This window comes from Empidonax traillii, unplaced genomic scaffold (assembly GCF_003031625.1).
Source record: "Empidonax traillii isolate 1590-97213 ecotype Southwest subspecies unplaced genomic scaffold, ASM303162v1 scaffold465:size698125, whole genome shotgun sequence".
NCBI classification, from domain to species: Eukaryota; Metazoa; Chordata; class Aves; order Passeriformes; family Tyrannidae; genus Empidonax; species Empidonax traillii.
The window spans coordinates 123,801-144,622 of record NW_020955658.1 but is presented as its reverse complement, the minus strand read 5'-3'; the positions used below and the strand labels follow the sequence as shown (position 1 = coordinate 144,622).

The following is a 20,822-nucleotide window of genomic DNA, read 5'->3' as shown; positions in this document are numbered from 1 at the left end:
ATCTCCAGCAGTGGATGAAAGGTTTCACTCCAACTGATATGCCATGCCCACCCCTGCCTTTTTATATCACTGCCTTAGGTCATTGCGAGTAGGGAATGTGAGCTGTCATCTAAAGCCACTCCTCAGACCACTGACTTGCTAGTTAATTTTATCTCTAGTCATGCTTGAACAATCTCCTGATAACGGAACAGGGATTTCTTCCTTATTTAAACAAGAGCTGTACCAGCAATGAAACAAAGCAGACAAGAGTTAAGCACAAAAGCAACAACATTAAGTGGAAGATAACACGGAAAGCCAACTCTACAATGACACTAAAGCATAAAATTCCAAATTCCCCATTCATTTCTGGACCAATATGGAGAACAAAGTTTGCTGGTTGTTTTTCCATCTTGTGATCTTTCCAAAAACTTCAAGGGAACAGTATGCTTACACAACATTACACAACTGCAGCTTTCAGACAGCACAGGATGGAGGATCTCAGATTTATGGGAAGGGTGTGTTTGGCTTTCTGCAAGAGGGGGAAGAGCCAAACTGTGCCTCCAAGTCCCATGATTTCCATGTTATCTCTTAACCCTATTTGCTAACTGCCTGCTCCAGGGACTTCTCTCTTACAAAGTTCAAGACCCAGCTGGGCTCTGGTTTCTCTGGCAGCAAGTGACAACGTCCCTCTCAAGTTTTCCACCTCTTAACAAATTTTTGGGGTCTAATACAAAAGCGTTTGAGCAGACAGTTCATACCTCAGGAACGGCTCCCCCAGCTAACTGCCACTTTCAACCCTGTAAAGCTCCAGGGCAGAGGATCCACTCAGTCAGCCCATTAACCACGAAATCATTTCATGGGGAGTCAGTGAGGGTTCACAGTTTTCACCAAGAGCTTTGGGAGCACAACCCTTCCCTGGCCAGCCAGGGCAAAGCAGGCTGGACAGATGCTTTTCCACTGATCAATCAGTGCTGCTACCAAGGGGAGATCAGAAGCTGCAATGGATCAAATACAGCCAGGAATAAAAGCCACATGCCTTGGCAGTTCTCACAGAACACTTCAAGGAATCCATGAAAGGAGGCTGAAGGAGACAGCGTTGCAGATTGTTTGCTGAAGGGTTACCTTTCTTAAGCTTGGTTAGGCATTCATTATCCATTTACACACACAGGGATGTATTAACTATGAACACACAATAGTGTCTTGCTAATTAGCTCAATCAGAAAAGGCTAAACATATCCCAGCTTCCTTAATATGAACCAATTTAAAGACAGTACTTTATCCCTTCAGGCTAAGGCTGCCTGCCTGACATTTCTACTTAATATTAATTTTGATTCCACTGAAATTCTTTCACAGTATTCTGAAGAAAACCAAGGTTCTGAGGTAACATGAGAGGTGGTCTTTATATAGGTCACTTTAAGAACATACATGCACCAGCAAGTATTTACAAGAACTCTTTCCTCTTCAGAAAACCACACACTTGCCTTGTCATACACACAAAGATGATTCCAGAAACTCATGTTCTCTCCTACTATCTGCTCCCTCAAGCCCATTTATTCCTCTGCACCTCCCACTGAAATTCACAATTAATGCTTTTGGAAGCACTTAAGTCTTCAGCTTTAATTTACAGACCACAGCCAAATATTATAAAGCCCTGGTGAACCAGAAGTCTACAAACCAAGTGACTCCGGTTGTTTTGATTATATGCAGAAGAGTTAAAATATATGTAAGAGCAGGGCTTTAAAAAAAAAAAACAATCTGCAAGTAGTTTGAGGTCTCCTGGGTATTGATCAAGAAGTTAATATAGTAATTAGCCAGGGTTCATTAAAACATGTTTCCATTAGCCTCCCTAGATATCTAATCTGAATTCATTTACACAGCCATGTGCCACAGGTGCAAATTTTAACCCCCCCAAGCCCAGTTACCTCTAACATGGACACCTTTTCCCATCAATTCTTTGCCCTGTTTCTATTACATAGAACCAAAATCCCTCCTGGCTTTAGTACTACACTCTTCCCACAAGGTCTTGACTTGCAACTTCAGCCACCCGAGTTTTATCTGGACGAGCTGACACTGTCCAAGTCTCCCCAGGGATGAGCAGGTCTGGAACAGGGACCACTCAAACACGTGAAGCCACTTCTAAGTGCTGCCATTCAGAGCCAAGCACGCTGGAACCACCTTCCATTTTCCCTGCCCCAGAACTGCTGCGTGTTTTGTTCAGCTGCCCTGGCCACAGGAGCCTTTAGCAGTGAAGCAGAAAACTGTTAGAAACTTATTACTCACAGCTTTAATTTGCTGCTGTGAGTCAAATCAGTGCTCACTTCATCAGATGGCCAGGCCTCCAACTACTCCCCATGACTGCAGATTGTCAGCAGCATGCAGTGCACAGTCATAAGACCATCCCTCAGCGTGCCCTCCCTGTGGGTGGGTGCTCGTGCTAACATGTTCTCATGGAGCTTCTTTCTCCATCCTGTCACCTCTGAACTCAGGTCCAGAGCCCTGAGCACCTGGAGCAGCCTGACCTAACCAGCAACCCATCACCCAAAAACACCCCTGCCAGGACTGTCACAAAGCAGGACAGAACAGAGCAAACATGGCTTTCCCAGGAATGCTCTCCTCAAGCACTCTGCAGAGGTTTTAACACATCACAAAGACGGCAGGAAAAGCAGGACAAGAGCTCTATATCAAGGGCTGGCTGAGGCATGCAAACCTCCAGGGAGTGCTGACCTTAGAAACAAGGCACTTGTAAAAGCGAGAGAAACCTCCAGGAAATGTTCATTAGAAGCTTTTAATCACCTTCCCCTGACACGGGATAAACATAATGCTGGGTTCAGAAAGGAAAAGCCTAAAATATACACGCAATTAGCCCATATATTACTGGCATTACTGAATGCCACGGTGTCCAGTGTTAAAGAGGACAAACTAAATTTTCTATCAGCTGAAACATTCGCTATTCACTCCTTCCCCAAACCAGCCAAACACATCCCTGAGACCATCCCGTCTTCAAAAACAAGCACTAAACCAGGGAAAAGCTCTGTGACCAAACAGATTTGCCTCATTTGTTTCCAAACGATGCAGTGAGATCTTAGGGTGCAAGAGCTGTATCCAGTACTTGAGAGCTGTACTGAACGTGCACTGCTTTATCCAGAGAAACCCCTCCCGGGACGAGAGCTGACCACCTCATCCAGAAACTGGTACCTTGGAACATTTCTGGATGAGTGACCAGACAGCTCAGCTTATTCCCTAAGCAAACAACAAGGAGAGTGTTAATAAAGATATCCAAGGGAAGGTTGTTTCTCCTTATGGGAATAGGGAAATCCCAAATCCTCACGTGGCAATTTAGCTGTAACTATTGACACATCTCTAGAACACACTCCCCACCTGCCACAGAACTGGCTACTCAGCTGGATGAGCCAACAGGACTCTTCAAGCCATTCTGCAGACAGAGCCACTGCCCCTGCTACCTTGCTTGAGTACTGCCTCAAATTTACAGCATAAACTACTCTGAAACACCCACCCAAATCACCATTCAGGACACGGATTCCTCAAAAACAAGTAAATAGTCAAACAGCATAAATGATGTCAACTGAGGAGTCTTTTTTTTAAACAAACAAACAACAAAAAAACCCAAACAGATTACTCACAGCTTGTTTAACAGTTTGCAGAAATAATGATAAAAAAAAAAAATCTTAGGTTCACTGTGGCATTCTGTAGAAATTGAAACACCTCGTAAAAAATTGGGCCCCGATCATAAGTACTTAGTAAGTACTCAACCATGGCACGTGTGCATAAGAGATGCACATAATTTTAGTTCTGCACTCAGTTTATTTAAGCTTGGACAAGCTTGACACATGCCAGGATTTAAAACTATTAAGCTTAATTTAACATTTCGATCCCACACACTGTAACCGAGCAAGCAAGCTCTGAACACAAGGCAAGCCTGAGGGGCTGGAAGTGCAGCCCCCCCTGCTCCTTCACCCTAAACCCTTTCATAGGATGGTATGTCATGTTATTCAAATACAACTGTGACTGCCAGGCCTCCCTCTCCCCTCCTCCAGCAGCTCTCCAGGGAGCAAGGGTTTATTTTGGCAACTTTATCAGTTGTTTTCCTCGGTAAGCACTTCCTTCTCAAGAGAGAGTTTCATTGATAAAACTCCCCCAGTGCCCCCCCAGACTCAGAGCCAGGGGAGCACTGCAGCACTCCTGCAGTGAGAGTGGTACCCATCACACACACCCCTCAGGGAGATCCACACACTGCTGCAGATTACACGCAACTCCATAAACATATGTCAGAAACTCAGCAAGACACGTCGTCCAGAGAACCTGAGGACAAGCTGGCCGTGCCCCTTCCCTCCTCCACAGCTCCCAGGGTGGATGTCACATCAAAAGGAGGAGCTGCAGTTTTCTGGGAAGAAGAATGCCTAGTCAAATCCCACATGTTTACCAGGCATGTGAATATCAAATCTAAGAACAAACACGCTCCTCAGGTCAGTAGCATTCTACTCCAGCTCACACTTCTCTCTGATGAGAGCCTCAGGCATTCTGGTACAGAAATAGCATATTGCTCCTCTTGACTTTGGGACTAAAACATGTTGCAGATTTGCTCCACAAGAAGGATGAAGCAGCATTTCAATCCCACAATGTTTTTAAGACTCAGAGAAGCTGCAGGCAAAAGAAATTCGTCCATATTCTCACAAAGCGCTTTCCATGGACTAAAGCGAGGAACAGACTGCAAGGAAGGACGTGGAACACCAAGGAACTCAGATCAACACCCAGTGTACTGTTATCTTTTTATACAGCAAGTCTTGCCAGCGCATGCTAAACATGTTCCTATCTTTTATTTGTAAGGAAGAACAAGCACAGAATAACAGAACCATTCAGGTGAGAGACTAATTAAAAATGAACCCCACAATCTGTTCATGATTCAGAAGAGATGCTACCCGTTCCCAGGACTGCAGGGGCAAAACTCAACTCTTATGGAACATGAAATGCTGAAAAGCAAAACAAAAAAAAAAAACCAAGCAGAGCTCACCTCACTCACAGCACAGAGTGGTTGCCTGCCCATGCTTTCAGCCTGTGGGTCACTAACAACTACAGCTACCTGGAACACCAGGATTGAAAGGATTTTGATACTTTCCGAGCCCCTGTTATTCCAGAAGATTCACCTGACCTTGTACCTCTGCCAGGGAAAGGCAGCATCTTTCTACTGTTACTGCCTCCAACCAAAAACACTGGAACTTCCAGATAAATACTTGCACGGTCAAAATTCCAGCAATATGCCATGGGATCCAAAAAAATTGTAATCAAAACCTCTTATTTGTTTCTCTATGAAATGAATCATTCTTTCCAGCTACTGTACTCACCGTCATCAGGCCAATTCTGTGATTTTATCAGCATCATGGAATATTACAGTGTGTTTCTATGAAACTAAGTACCCTCCACACAAGAACAAGCCAGAATAACAGTCCCTGTACCTCGCTCTGGAGAGTCTTAATTAAGATGATTTAGCTAGCATAGCTTTGGATTAACATCTGAATAATAAGGGATACGAAAAAGTCCATGCAAACCCAAAAAACACAAACAAAGAACTTAAGAAAACCACGCCAAAGCCCTAAAGGGCTGCTCAAGGGTACTTTCAGCAGCGTGGTTCCCAAAGTAGTGGATTGCAGTATTAGCCAGCCTCCACAAGTTTATTTTTGGCTTCTGAGAACAAAAGTTCAGAAAGACCCTTCTGGCCCAGCTAAGATCAGAACAATCACAGTATATGAAATAACACTCTTGCCTTAAAAGCTGAGACAAAGATTTGAAGATATACAGAGGTTCTCCAGCATTGTAATGCTTATTAGGCTATAAGCTACTCTGCTACCTTCTCTTAATATCTTCCTTTTTTAACATTCTTGCTTGAATGGCTCCACATCAAGTTGACAGAGGGGCTTTTTCTTTAAGCTAACATTTCCATCTCCTTAAAGGGACCCTAATTGCAGATCTGTGGTTCCACAAGGCAATGCAGAAGTGACTACAGTCAGAGACCAAACTCCATCACTCAACAGACAAGCAATCATTTTAAGATAGTAACAGTATGCTGCACTGTTATTTAAAGTTATTCACGATGCACAGTTCTAAACCATAGGTAGGCTTTGCCAGTTCCATTTGTCCTGTGCCAATCCAGACATCACACTGCATCACAGAGCTGTGCTGGGCCAGCAACCAGCAGGTGAAGTGACTGCAGCAATGATTCTCCTCTTCTAATTGTACAGCAGAGAAAACCAAGATTAATACTCCTCCCCAACATCACACAGCCTACCTGAGCTCTCCAGCTTTCTTAGAAAGTGTTCAGAAAACGCCTTCTGCAAGTACTGTGAGCTGGAGATACTGTGAACCCTAGTGAGTAAAACAGGCATTAGAGGACAGCATTTATTAAATAATCTTGGAGGGCATCAGAAAGCCATGATGGGTTTCACCAAAATGCCTCCAGGAAGGAAAGTATTTGGGGAAATTACTTTGGGAAGAGCTGACATACAAGGAGAAGAATTTACATTCCATCAGCACTCTCCCTAGCAGAACAAGTTTAGACTATGGTTTTATACGAGAGGATGCTGCAAGAGTTCACAAATGCCTGGAGGAGGGGAGGGAAACCAAAAACCCTCTTTGTGGCTTGCTGTTTGCTCCTCTCCTTTGTGTGGGCCTTACCTGTGAGCTGCTGATGGAAAGGAAGCCAAGGCAGCCTCAGAGCACGTGAGGGGGGCTGATGTGGGCAAGCTCAAGCCACACTGCTGAGTGCCCGAGCTGCAGCAAACTCTGCCCTGTTGCAGGCCAGCCTGCCCTACACACTGCTGCTATTTGTGGGGTCAGAGGGGAGGGGATCAGCAGTGAGGGCTGGCACGTTCAGTGCCTGCTCAAGCTCAGACCGTGATGCAAAAATTCAAAACACTGCAACGCTCTGTGTTCTGTGAGGGAAGTGCAGAATCCACCCTTCTCACTACCAGTGTTTTGGACATGTACATCTAATTAAGGCTATTAACAATCCCACCAGGATGAGTGTACACCTTCAGAGCTGGGAATCAGTTGAGGGAAATGTTCCCTAGAACCACACATGCCCAGGTGATTTCTAGAGACAGGACAAGCATTCATCACAGCAGCCCCATCACAGCTCTGTGCTTAACACAAATGCAGGGAAAACTTGCACCACTAACTACTGTTTCAGCCTTTTCTTTTCTGGGCTTTAAAAATCAGTGTTGCTTCACACAGCTAATCAGCAACAAGTGAGGGTGGCTGCTGATCACTGCCTGCAAAGCCTTCCCTTATGTTACTGCATTCACAAGACCTTTGACTTGTGCTGCAGAGTCAGCTCTGCACCTCAGGAGGTTGAGGATTTGCCATCACAGATTTGAATTCCTGTGGCACAGTGGGAGATCCAGCACCTCGCTCCTCACCCAGCTCAAGTGCTGAGGCATCAAAACCACAGTGCCCACAGAAGATGTGGAAGTCCCATCCCTGGAAGTGTTCAAGCCCAGGTTGGACAAGGCCTGGAACAACCTGGGATAGTGGAAGGTGTCCCTGCCCATGGCAGAGGGTTGGAATGAGATGAGCCTTAAGATCCCTTCCAGCCCAAACCCTTCCACAACGCTACAATTCTATTATAAAAACATTTTAAGTAGCCTGTCTGAATTTTCCACTAGGAGGATCCCATTAACATTGATTTGTTTAAATCACCATGAACACAACTAAAGAACTGCAGTCTTATGAACAATTCCTGTTGCAAACGATGACAACTGCAGTGTTGCAGTGGTTTTACTTGAAAGTTTTTCCTGATTCTGTGACATACACAGATAGGCCACAGAGATAGACATGAGCCAAAAAAAATCAATTTGATAAGGAAAGAGCTTACTGTAAAGCTCCTTCCAGATCTTAGTTAAGTCAGCTGAGAACAGCGTAACAGAAGTTGACTCAGCTCAAAATCAAGTCTGGGCTGTCGCAGAAAGTCTACAAGCCAAGCAGGTTTGGGTTTGCTGGTTTTTGTTTAATTCCATAAGAACTCTTTTGTAGGGCAATTACTTGGACACTTGGAAGAATGCATGCTCTGCTGAGTTTGCTTTGCAGTTCACTTGGTGCAAAGTATTTTACCCTGCAATAATAACAGGACAGCCTAGAAGAGAAAGCCTCAATTAGCAAACTACTGAGCACGATGGAGGCTGGTGAGACTCCCATTAAAATTCAAAAGATCTAGACAGCAAACTTGCCACCAGATTAAGCTAGTCATTATTATTATTTTAACAAAGACAGCACATTGGCCTGATTGATTTTGCATAGCAGGTCTGGAAGAGCCCTTTGTTATGAACCCACCCTGTTACATAGAATTAATTAATTATATCAACCAGTTGCATTCTCAAGAAGAGACTCAAAACTCCTGTGACTCAACTCAGGGAGCTACAAGAAGTTTTTCACAGAAGAGCACAGAGTTCTACCACTGCCTGCAAAGGAGTGAAACACTTCAGGCCTGTAGAGAAACCATGAAAACTTACTACAGTAACCACCACCTTTTGGTCACCTCAGCAGTTCTTAAGCATTTTTCGAGGTAAAGATGCAAAAAATAACAAATGCAGCAAATAAGCATTCCTGTCCTGCATGAATAATGGTCCTTTGTCCCTGTGGTGTTACCTGGCAAGACACACTGGCCTTTAGCCCCAGCACTGATGATAATAAAGGTATTCCGTGATGACAGAAAATTATCAACTAACAGAAATGAAAAATTTTAGGTTCCATAGCAACCAACTTTACAGACCTTAAAACTGAATTAGTCAGAAGATCAAAAAAAAAACCCCTATTTTAAAGCAATATTTCAAATAAAAAGGCAAGTACCTAGACCTTTTATTCACCTAATTCTTTGGGGTTTATTATTAGGAAGGATAACTGCAAAGCCTTGGAAAACGCAAGCTTACTTTGGAAAAAATACCAAAAAAGCAGAATCTACTGAGAAAGCCGTGCTCACATGCAGGAAAGCTGCACTATAAAGAACACCTAGACATTATCTCTACACTAGAAAACAAACACAGCACATAATTTGCCAAGAATAATCCCTCCTCAGAACATTCCATTCCAATCATGACAACTCAAAGCAGCGCTAGAGAGATCTCTTTTCTTCCACTCCGCGAGAGGAAAGAGTGCAAGCAGGGAAAACACAACCTGGCTGCATCTGATTCTACTGTAACAACTGCCCAGGTCTTTGGTTTTTAATATATTGCAGCTATTTGGCTCAGTAAATCACCTCCCCCCTGACCCAGCTCTCTCAGTTCACCCGAGCCCAGCCCAGGCTGCCCAGCCTGCAGCAAACTTGACTTCTCCCCTCGTGAATTTGATTTCATCCCCTTCCTCGTGGGTGTGCAGAGCCCCGGCAGTGCCAGCTCTCTGCAGGAAGCAGACCTGGAAGATAACCTTTTACTGAGCCAAACTGATAACACAACCAGCCACCACAAGTGTCAGCCTGCCAGGAACAGCACAAAATGAAGGAAACCAAAGCCACCACCCAAAAAAAAAAAAACCACAAAAGCAAGGCTCTCAGACAAGCAGAAGTGCAGCTAAAGGCAGGAGAACTAAGAAGCTGTGCTCGGTGCTCTGGTCCCCAGGCAGTAAGTCCAGGGCCTGGCAGGACAAGAGACCATCCTCCCCTCTCTTCAGCTCACCCGTGGCTTCAGCAAGATGAAAAGGGCACTTGGAAATATTGCTGCATCCTGAGAGGAAGCCAAAGGCTGATGCCAAAGTAACCAACCGAAATACAAGTCAGACTTTTGAAGTATATTTAGTATTTTACTTTAGGACTTAACTACAAAAGCCAGGAGCAAGCTGGGCTTACACTATCCAAACAGAAGGGAAAACAAGAACCTCAGAAAGGAAGTGTGGCTAATCTCGGTTAAGAAGCCGAGCCTCGGGAGGAAAAGCTTCAGAGAGTGTTCCAGCCTTGCCTCCATCATTTTTTTGTTGGTGTTGCTCTTTTTTTCTTTCAAAATCTAGTCGTCTAAATCCCTTTCTCCCTGGTCCAAGCATTCCCTTCCACTAACTTGGATAGTCCATCTTCAATTTTAGGAATTTCAGAAGCAGTTCAATTAATTAGCTCCTACCACAAGCCACTGTAAATTCTTCATTAAATGCAGTTTAAGATAGGACAGTATCTGAAATTTTCTCACTTAGATGCACAGGCTTCAACTCACAGAGTCCAGTTACAGCCCAATAACTAACTCATCTCTTAAAATTGCAGCACGTTGTTCCTTTAAGTTAGCTCAACTCCAAGCATGCAGGTAAGAACTCTCCTTTTATTTTTCTTAAGCATGTAAGAGTTCTTAAACTCCTGTGCCCTTTACAGACTCTGAATCATCACCAGGTCAATACCCCTCAGAAAAAAGAGAGAGTGTAAGCAGAGCCCTTGGCAAGGCTGAAGGTACATCTTTCAGGTTTCTGATCATTGCCTTTAAAAAAACCCAACCCTTTGAGTGGTGATGTCTGAAGCAGATGATAATGCTGCAGGCACTGTAAGAGCATCCCTGGAATACTGACTGCCTGCTCCTTTGCAATAGTAACAATCAGAGAGCCAGACCAGCCTCCATTCCACAACTTCCCAGCCTGAGAACAGGCAGCTGCCACTCCAAGCAGCTCACCTGAAGGGCAGGCAAAATGAAGGGAGGTTTTGGGGGGGAAAAAAAAAAACAACAACAAACCATAAGGGTTGGAAAAGATGCCCAGCTCTGTCCTGAAGAGTGGCTTCACAACCTGCATTTCCTAAAAAACCAGCCCACCCTCTCGCTGTGTTTAATCCACAGCCCTCAATCACCTGGTGAGCTCAGGACAGGTAAGCAGTCATTTGCTGCCACAAATGAGACATCTCAAAAAGGATGCTTTAACTGCCACCCGTGCGTGGGGGAAGCTGTGAGAGATGGAAACAACACAAGCAGGTGCCCAAAGAGGAGACAATGTCGCAGGTCGAGGCAAAACAAAACCTCTGATCTTTAACTCAATAAACTACGGAGATAAAAGAGGAAAAATAAAATAAAATAAGTTAAGCTACTGAGACAGATCACACTCATCTGCCTCAATGCAAGCAAAACGCTTCAGGGAAGCCCTTTGCTTTTCCAATCCATTTACCAAAAAAGTAGAAACACTAAAGGACCGGGACAGAGACCGAGCACACACAACTTTTCCTACAATTACAGTATTACCAAAAGAGATAAAGACTCCCAGCATGTGTCGTTGTCTGGAACTTTAAAACAAGTAATTTCACTGGCACTATTTTATCAGATCACTTAAGGAGCTCAGGTCCAGAGTGAGTGAGGAATAAAACACTCAAACAGAAGAAATATGGCAGTTCCCAGCCCATCAAATGGAACACACTCCCCAGCCCAGTAAATCACACCAAATGAATTTTCTGGCCTTTTACATGAACTAAACACCTGAAAAACCAGTAAAAATACCATTCTGGAAATACACAGCTTCCCTAATAACTTTTCTTGTTCTCAACCCAACTCTCAACCATTAAGAGAGCCTTTTTCTTTCCAAAAAGCAGAGCACTCAGGCACTGTCTGTGCCATAAAGGTGCTGCCAAAGAAACAGAACCATTCAGGATGAAGAAAGTAGCAGGAAGCCAAGACTTTGATCTCTAATCCCAACTTAACCACGACTGTTTGATCTTAGAAACAATATTTAGCCTCTAATGCATTAGCACTATAGAGATTAATACAATGCTTTAAATATTACACAATCTTCACAAGCGCAATGCAAGTAAAGCTCAGCAATTATGGCATGGAGTTCATTCACCAATTAACCAGCTCCAAGGTAGGTTTGAACAGTCAAATTACGCTCCATTAGTAAACCCCATAAGAGAGCTGCTGCTTAAGATTATTTTCCTACCTTCTAATGTCTCCTGCCTCAAATTCAACCCCCTTTTGCTTCAAATGCAAATCACCATTAATCGAGCAAAAACTGTTACCTAGCAAAAATATGAATATTTCCTGGGTTTATTTATACCATAGCCACCATGCAAATCAGTTTAACAGGCAGCCCACAAAAAAAAAGGGCTCAGGGGCTGCAGCCCATGCTCGGTGAAATGCAAGCTCTGAAAGCCTCTCTAGGAACAGGCTCCAAACCAGAATCCTTTCAGAAAGGAGCACTTTGGAACACAGTCTTTAAAAACACAGGTATACACTACCTCACTCTACTCTTTTTATATGATGACAAACTTATGTGAACATCCATTAAAACCCTGATGGCAAAATTTAAGTCACTCAAAACTGTAATAAGTGCACAAGTACTTCTAACTAGAAGGAAGTTAATTCATCTGCAAAACACATAGAGCGTGCTTTATTCTATATTTTTTATTATTTTCAAAAATGCTTAAGCTGAGCAGCTCTGACCACTACTTCTTCCAATCAAGGAGCATCCTTCCCATCCTTCTACTACAAAAGGAAAGCAGAAAACAATGATTTTTCTCTGATTTCTGTCGTTCAAAAAGTTGGACAGCCTGAAATGCAGAAGAGTTCCGCCCCTGAAGAAGTGGACTCTGCACTCGGTGGAAAAATCACTGGTAAAAAGTATTTGGCATCAATGTGGGGGTCTGCTTTTTCTTTCTAAAAGGATTCTAAAAACACACAGTGCTTAAATAACTGTGTTGATAATACTTCAAACAAGTAACCTCTCAAAACCAAACCTCTAAAATGTACTGCTTTGGGGGTTGGTTTGGGTGGGTTTTCTTGCTTTGTACTGTTGTTGTTTTGGGCTGGGTTTTGGGTGTGGGTTGATTTTTGGTTTTTTTATTAGTTTTCATTGTGTCAAACCACTCTTCACTGAAGATGTGTGGTAAACAGCTCCTCTCAACACTCCCTCTGCAAGCTGAGCTGCTGTCCCAGTCAACCTCAGACTCAACTTCTGTCCTTCCCGTTCACAGAGAACTACCCAGCCAAAGCAAGGGAGGACTTTAAACACTTCCCCACACACCAGACATCAGCAGGTACTGGAACAACATCATCACGTTCACACTAACAAAACAAGCACACCTTTTCTCGATGCTTTATGGACTCAAAAGGAAGGTTTCAAGCAGCTGTTTCCCCTGGTTACTCACACTTAGAAGGGTCCGGGCTTACAGGTATCACCACAATTATCAGTAACACTTCTAGTTTCAAACTGAAAGTTTCACCCCTTTAGAGGAACATTTTTTATGAGGGAAGTAAGTTTACCTTTAACCCCTGCAGCAAAAAGCTGCATTTAAAAACCTTACCTGCTACTTGTAGAGAAGCAGTGTCCACACACTGTCCTCACTGACACTCCCAAGCACAAAACTCCCCCAAATCTTCCATCTACTGCAGCCTGACTGTTTTTAAGTGGGCTGTGTGACTCAGACTAGATCCATTTTAAAATGTAATTGTCACATTTCTGGTATCGTCCAAACAAGCAGTCAGTGGCTCCAAGGTCAAAATTAAAAGTTAGATCAACAGCAGTGAAACAGCCAATACGTCACTCGTTTCCCCTGCTGTCACCTCCAACACAAAGGAAACATCTGAGATCATATCTGACCCTGCTCCCTATCAGATGAAGTGCTACCCAACGTTTACAACTCGTGACTTCTACTCACAGTCTAAATCTCAAGAGTTACACAGTAGGGGTACGCACAAGTCCGTTATTCTAATTAATTTCTCCGAGCAGCCCTCTGGGAAGGCCTTTTTGCATCAGGATCCAGCCCATCCCACCAGTGTTCCAGCAGAACTGCTGAGGGTAAGGCCAGGTGAGAGCGCTCCTTGCAGACTGACACACAAATAAGGACAGGGCTGCAGAGTGGCACCTTCATGGAGGAAACTCAGTCCAAAAGAAGCCTGAGATGTCCTGTGGGTGCCTGGGATGTCAGCCAGGAGAAGATCCACCTTCAGCACTGGCCATCAGGCACCACTACAGCCAGACAGGAGCAACAGCCAGCAAACTACGGACATCAGGCAGGCTTGGGAAGAGGAAAAGGAAAACCACAAGCAGACATAACATCCAAAAGAGTGGAGTTCTCAGGAGATATGCAGAGCCAGAACAGGGGTTTGTACATGGTGAAAATAAAGCAAAGCTTCACCTTCTGCACCTCCCTGCACCCACCCCTCTCTGTGCTCTCACTCAGAGAAGGGACACAACTATTCCAGCAGAAAGCTGATCAACTGGACCACAAAGAGGTTCACCTTGCTAAAATGGCAGAAAACCAACAAGCACGGGAAGCATGAAAAGAGAAGGGAGGGGCTATGCAACTGGGAAGAAAGGAACAAGAGCCTGCCTTTTTGGCAGGCTGGCAGCTTGGGAGCAACCGCCTGCGAGAGCAGCTCCAAAGATCCTCTCGGACAGGATGCCTCCCTAAAAGGGGGCCAAAAGGTCCCAGACAGGTGGAAGGAACAGCAAAGGACAAGTTATTCATAAAGCACGTTATCAGAGCATTTCGTAACTCTGAGAGATGCTGCAGCAGGACTCGTTTAAAGCATCTACAAATGTCTTAATAAACTGTCCAGAATTAAAGCTCTAAGTGAGATAAAAATCTAAATTAGCCTTGGATTGTAAGCCAGAAGTAATCACTGACACTTACTGGTTCAGGATTCCCCTCGACGAGAGTAACCATTGTCACTGCCATCTGCTGTCTCCATAATGAGGGATGAGAAACTAGCCCAGGCTTTTCCTAATCGCGTTCCCACTTGGGTAAAAACACCATTAAAACTGACCCAGCCTGACATTCCTGGACTTCTCAGCAGAGAAGCCAAGAACTACACGGACCTCAACACCAGAACAGCTCACCAAAAGCACTTCCCCCAAAGGCTGCTTCAAACGGAGCAAGAACCCAGGAATGAATGAAAAGATGGAGCTGGAAGACTCTGAGCTGGCAACTCAGTTTTCCTGAGCTGGACTTAAACCGCTCACGACAGATGTTCGGGAACAACGCATAAACCCCCCCGTAAACTAAGCCAGGTCTGAAGACCGTATATCGAGTTTCATCCACGCACAGGCGAGGACTGGAAACCAGCCGCCTCTGCAGCGGAGCTCCACGAGAAGGCAGGAACCCGAACGTGAAGAAAACCACCTCCTCAGGTCACTGCTGGTACCAGCACGGCGCCTTTCCCTCAGCGTTAGGCGGGCAGGGCTCTGGGAGCGAACAACCCCGGGGGCTGCGGAGGCAGAGCACAAAGCCAGCGCCGGGAGCTCTCGCTGCCCGCCGGGCGCTGCCGGAGCCCCGAGGCGCGGGCGAGGAGGGGCCGCTCTCCGCAGCCCTCACCGCCACCCCGCCAGCGGCTCGCCCGGAGCGCAAACCCACGAGGGGAGCGAGCGCGGCGGGGCCGCGGACCCCGCTCTTTGTTCGCCGCCGCGGGCAGGCCCGGCCCGGCCCCGGGCCCGGCGCCTCACCTCGCGAACGTCCTGCAGGCACTCGAGCACGGCGAGGTTGTTGGCCCAGCTGTGCTTGGAGCAGAGCCGCACCACGTCCTCCCGGCACACCGCCTCCTCCGACAGCTTCCACCCGCTGCCCGCCCCGCCGCCGCGGGCGCTCCGCGGGACGGCCGCGCCCGGCCCCGCCGGCTGCGCCGCTGCGGGCAGGGCCCCGCCGACGCCGGGAGGGCCCACGGGAGGGCCGGGCGCCGCCGGCCGCGCCGCCAGCGCCAGCAGCAGGAGCAGCGCCGGGCCCGGGCAGCGGCTCCGGACACGTCCGCACGGCGCCATCTTGGATCCGCCACCCCCGGCGTCCGCCCGCCCGCCCCGCGGCACGCACGGCGTATGCAAATCGGCGCGTGACGGCCCCGGGACACGCCCCTCTCCCGGCGGCGGGGGAGGGGGCGTGGCTTGCTCGGGCGCCGCCCTCCCCCGGCACGCGGCCCGACCGTTGTCGCCTCAGGAGGAGGAGGAGGCAGCGCGCGCTCAACGGCACCGACCGCCCCGCCGCCCCTCACGGGTCCCCGCAGCCCCGCAGGGGCCCCCTCAGCCCCTCACGGGTCCCCTCAGCCCCTCAGGTGCCGGGGCGGGCCGCGAGGAGCCGAGCTCACCCCCCAGGAAGGCGGCGGGCGGGCCGTGGGCCTCACCCTGCCGGTGCCCGGTAGCTGTGACCGGATCTCCCCCGAAATCTCTCGCTTCTCACTCGGCTGCCCCACTGACAGAGAAGTAAGAGAGATCATGGGGAAACTGGGCTTTGAGAAGGGTTGGGTTAAAGGAGAGTGGCAAGAGCAGAAGGATGAGGGAAAACTGCACATGAATGAAGAAGAAATACAGAGGTACATAGAGAAATTACAGGGTTACATAGAAAAACTGCAGAAGAATGAAGAAGAAATGCGGGAGAACAAAGAAAAAATGAAGAAGAATGAAGAAAAGATACAGGAGATCGATGAGAAAATACAGGAGATCAAAGAAAAAATACAGGAGAACGAAGTAAAAATACAGGAGGACAAAGAAAAAATACAGCAGATCAAAGAAAAGATACGGAAGAATGAAATGAAAATACGGATGAACAAAGAAAAAATCCAGGAAAAGAAAGAAAGAATGCTGAAGAATGTGGGAAAAATACAGAAGAATGAAGTAAAAACAGAGAACGAATTAAAAATAGAGGAGTTCATGGAATCAATACAGGCAATCAAAGAAAAAATAAGGAAGAACAAAGAAATACTGAAGAATGAAGAAGAAATGCCAGTCAAAGAAGGAATTAAGAACAAGGGAAAAGTACAGGAGTTGGACAAAAAAATACAGGAGCTTGACGAAAAAATACAGGAGCTTGACGAAAAAATGCAGGAGGACAAGGAAAAAATAAAGCAGATCAAAGACAAGATACGGACCAATGACATAAAAATACAGACAGACAAAGAAAAAATACAGGAAAAGAAAGAAAGAAGATTGAAGAATGCGGGAAAAATACAGATGGATGAAGTAAAAACAGAGAACAAAATACAGGAGTTCAAAGAAAAAATACAGGCAATCAAAGAAAAAATAAGGAGGAACAAAGAAGAAATGCAGATCAAAGGAAAAATACAGGAGCTCGATGAAGATATACAGGAGAATGAAATAATGGAGGAGGACGAAGAAATACAGCAGATCAAAGAAAAGATGCAGAAGAATGAAATAGTAATGCAGATGATCAAAGAAAAAATACAGGAAAATGAAGAAAGTGGAAGAATGAAGAAAGTGGGAAAGTGGCTGAAGAATGTGGAAAAAATACAGAAGAATGAAGCAAAACCAGAGACTGAAATAAAAATGCAGGAGAACAAAGAAAAAATACAGCAGATCAAAGAAAAGTTGAGGAAGAATGAAATAAAATTAGAGATGATCAAAGAAAAAATACAGGAAGAGGAAGAAAGAAGGCTGAAGAATGTGGAAAACATAGAGAAGAATGAAGAAGAAATGCAGATCAAAGAAAAAATTAGGAAGAATAAAGAAAAAATCCAGAAGCTCAACAGAAAAATACAGGAGCTTGACGAAAAAATACAGAAGAACACAGAGAACGAAGTAAAAATACAGGAGATCAAAGAAAAAATAAAGACAGTCAAAGAAAAAATAAAGAAGAGCAAAGAAAAAATACCACCAAAGAACGAAACCAAAATACCGGAGAGCAAAATAAAAAAAGAGAACGAAATGGAAATTCGTAAGAACGAGGAAAAAATACAGGAGATCAAAGAAAAAATACGGAAGAACAAATTAAAAATACAGGAAAACAAAGAGAAAATACCAAAGAATGAGGAGAAAGCAGAGAACAAAATAAAAATATGTAGGCGAGAAGAAAAAATACGGGAGATTGAGGAAAAAATACAGAGGATCAGAGACAAAATGCAGAAGATTGAAGAAAAAGTACAGAAGAACAAAGAAAAAATACAGGTAAGCAAAAAAATACCAAGGAATAAGGAAAAAATAAAGAAAAATATGGAAGAATGAGAGAAAACTACAGAAGAATGAAGAAATTATATCAACCAGCTGCTGAAAACACCTCAAAACCGTTAATAAAATGCTGACAGTCAGCTTTGCCACTGTCATTTCTCCGTGCTGAGTGCCAGACCGAGGTGGATGGCTGATGTCACGTGTGGGTGTACCCACGGCCCCTCCTGGGGCAGGCTGGGCTGGCAGGAGGGGTGGTATGAACCCACCAGCAGCCTGGCCCAGCCCTCAGGTACCTGCAAGGAGCAGGCAGATGAACAAGATCTGGGAGATCATATTCTGGGGGTGCCAGGAGATGGTTCCCATTCAGGGTTGGTGGGTTGGCTGCACCTCCTGCCCTGTCAGTGCCGGTCACTGCGTTCTGGGGGCTGGGATTTGCCAGGTCATGCTCGATCACGGCCCCCAGGCTTTCCTCATGGGGCTGGAAGAGTGATCTTGTCCCCAAAGCAGGATCTGCAATGGCTGATCCCGTTGTAAATGGGACCCATAGCTTCCTCCTAGAGCATTAAGGGGGGGTTGGATGCTGAATTTTTATGATAGATCATCTGAAAGTGGTGCCTGCAACCACACAGACCCCTTGGAGCAGCGTTCTGGGGATGCCTCAGCCCATCTGCCCCAGCAGCCAGACCCAAAACTGCACGGTAAGAAAGTCCCAGTCCAGGTGTTGGGTCAGTGGCAGCAGTGGGACACAGCTCCACCTCCAGCTCAGCAACCCCAGCTTTTTGGGTGTTCCCCCAGGATCTCACCAGGTCAGCTCACAGCATCCTCCTAGGATGGGTTTGCCCCTAAATGTCAGATTTGCCCCTAAATGTCAGGAGCTACCAGAGCACCCTGAGCCCAGCACAGCCCCCAACCTGCAGCCACCTCGTCCAGGTGAAGGCGAGAGGGAGAGGGGGCTCAGCTGGCAAAGCCCCTGCACTTCCTGCATTCCAGTGTCACGCTGGGACACAGCGCTCGGAAAGTGGCTTTGTGCTGGCACCCAGGGGCCACGCAGCTGGGAACACTTGAAAACAAAAGCCAGCAAAATCCAGCCCGTGCTTGGCAGCCAATTTGGCTTAGTGGGAGTTGTTTGAAGTTAGCCCAGTGCGAGAGCTGGCTCTGCTCCTCCATCCGTTGCAGGATGAGGACAGAGGGGAGCAATGGAGCTGGGTTACAGCTCTCTTCTCCTTCCCACACCCTTGGGAGCTCTCCAGAGAGCCATTTTTTGCACAAGGAAAACCTCCTGCCAGGCTTGGATTTTACCATTCTGCACAGTCCACCATCAAACAAGCATTTCATAAAAGAGCAGCAAGTTAAACGAGGAGGAGGTTTGTCTGTGGGCTCAGGGACATCTCTGCCCATGCTGCTACTGCAGCCCCTCTCCCTCAGCAGAAATTCCCTCATTGCCACATGTTAAACATTTTCCCACCAAGGCTCTCAGCCTCTGGGTGCTGCATTAAGTGCTTGCAGTCCCTTGCTCCTGTAGTGGGCAGCACATTTAAGTCTCACCTCTTCAAGCAATAAACACCATTTAAATGTCCCCCAGCTCAGCAGAGCAAGGCCGGGGTGAGCTGAGCTGCTGGGACACCTCTCACTCCTTCCCAGCAGTGCTTTTGTTCTCCACAGCTTTGGGGAGAACAAAAGTCCTTCCTCAGTCCATCCAGAGGAGCTGCTCCAGTTTTTAATTGGATGCGGTCTGCTTGCTCCCCTGTGGCCACAGGCACTGCTCCCAGTCCCAGCTCTGCCTGCACACAGCGTGCTCAGGCCCTCTCCCTTGCATGCACAGCCTGACTCAGCTGCCTCCTTCCAAAGCTGGGCATCCCCCAAAACCTCAGCTCTTTCCCAACAGATGATCCTCTCCAAATGCTGCTGCAGAGAACCAAGTGAGGTGCTTCGTTACTGCTGCCACTCAGCTCTTTTCCTTGCTGGCTGAGGCAGGAACACTCACCTGGTATTTCGTGGTTTATTTGCATGACGTGCTCAGGGTTCAGCCCCACTTGTTTCTGCTTTTCTTGTAGGTCAGAGTCTACTCATCCATGTTTGGAGATAAGCAGAAGACCACAGAAATACCCACCTTCCAAGGAAGCTGTGAACAAAGAGGAGACAATATTGCCATTGCAACCCTGTGAGTGTTGAGCAAAAAGGGGAGCTTCATGCCTCTCCTGCACAACTCTTCAGCCCAGTTGACCTTTTTTCCCCAAAGACCGATGCTGTTGACTCATCTTTGCCTGACAAACCCTCAGAAGCCCCAGGTCATTACTGCAGACACTGCTGCCCTCCACATTAGGTGTTGCAGTTAGCACCTACCTTTAGAAAAAGGAAAAAAAAATAAAAAAAAAGAGGGTAATTGTCCAGCCCTTTCTCCTAGGTGCCACAATTCTTTCCCAATCCTGCTTTTGCCTTCCTGAGCACTCAGTGCTGATGCCAGCTTGATGCCGGAAGCACTGGGGGCTCTCTCCCCCTTCCACGACCTCTGCTGCCAGCAGAAGCACCAAATTGGACTTGATGCAAGACGAAAACCCCTGGACCCTCAAATTAATTCTGCTTCACAGGGTGGGATAATCACTGAAATGAGTTCGAGGCATTTTTTTCTCCTGACCAGCACGGGCTGGAGAGAATCTGTTACCTGCAAAGTTTGTCCCAAGGATTAGATAAACCTCTCTTTTTCTTGCAACTTGGAGGCACTATTTTGCAAGAGACAGCAGAGGAGCAGCATCCCACGTGCCATTGGTGCTTTCAGGACGCTGCTGTGGCTCCCAGAGTTTTATCAGTGAACTCCCTGCACTGGAGCATCAGTTTCCCACCAGCCCAGAGCACCCCCAGCTCCAGCTGCCGTCCAGAGGGGAGCGAAGAGAAACCCCACCTAGCAAAGAGAAATAACGTGAGCAGGAGGTGCTTCTGCCTCCTAAGCAGTATCTGCAAGTATCTTTAACTGTTGCAAAAACAAGTAAACAATGATATTGTTA

General features: G+C 46.3%; 2 protein-coding genes across 2 annotated transcripts in view; one reads left to right on the top strand and one right to left on the bottom strand.

Moving 5' to 3' along the window:
• Positions 1 to 15,702, bottom strand: part of GLG1 (golgi glycoprotein 1) — a 71,374-nt gene extending 55,672 nt beyond the window's left edge. Inside the window, exon 1 of the mRNA XM_027895740.1 lies at positions 15,376 to 15,702. Within this exon, the coding sequence (XP_027751541.1) occupies positions 15,376 to 15,687 (312 nt within the window). The 5' untranslated portion in view covers positions 15,688 to 15,702. The remainder of the gene's footprint in view (positions 1 to 15,375) is intronic.
• A 267-nt stretch (positions 15,703 to 15,969) lies between these two features.
• Positions 15,970 to 18,014, top strand: LOC114063444 (golgin subfamily A member 6-like protein 22). The gene is made up of 3 exons (XM_027895720.1): positions 15,970 to 16,458; positions 17,080 to 17,133; positions 17,997 to 18,014. Exons 1-3 carry the CDS (start codon positions 16,135 to 16,137, stop codon positions 18,012 to 18,014), a joined length of 396 nt encoding a protein of 131 aa, XP_027751521.1. The 5' UTR covers positions 15,970 to 16,134.
• Positions 18,015 to 20,822: the final 2,808 nt, after the last annotated feature.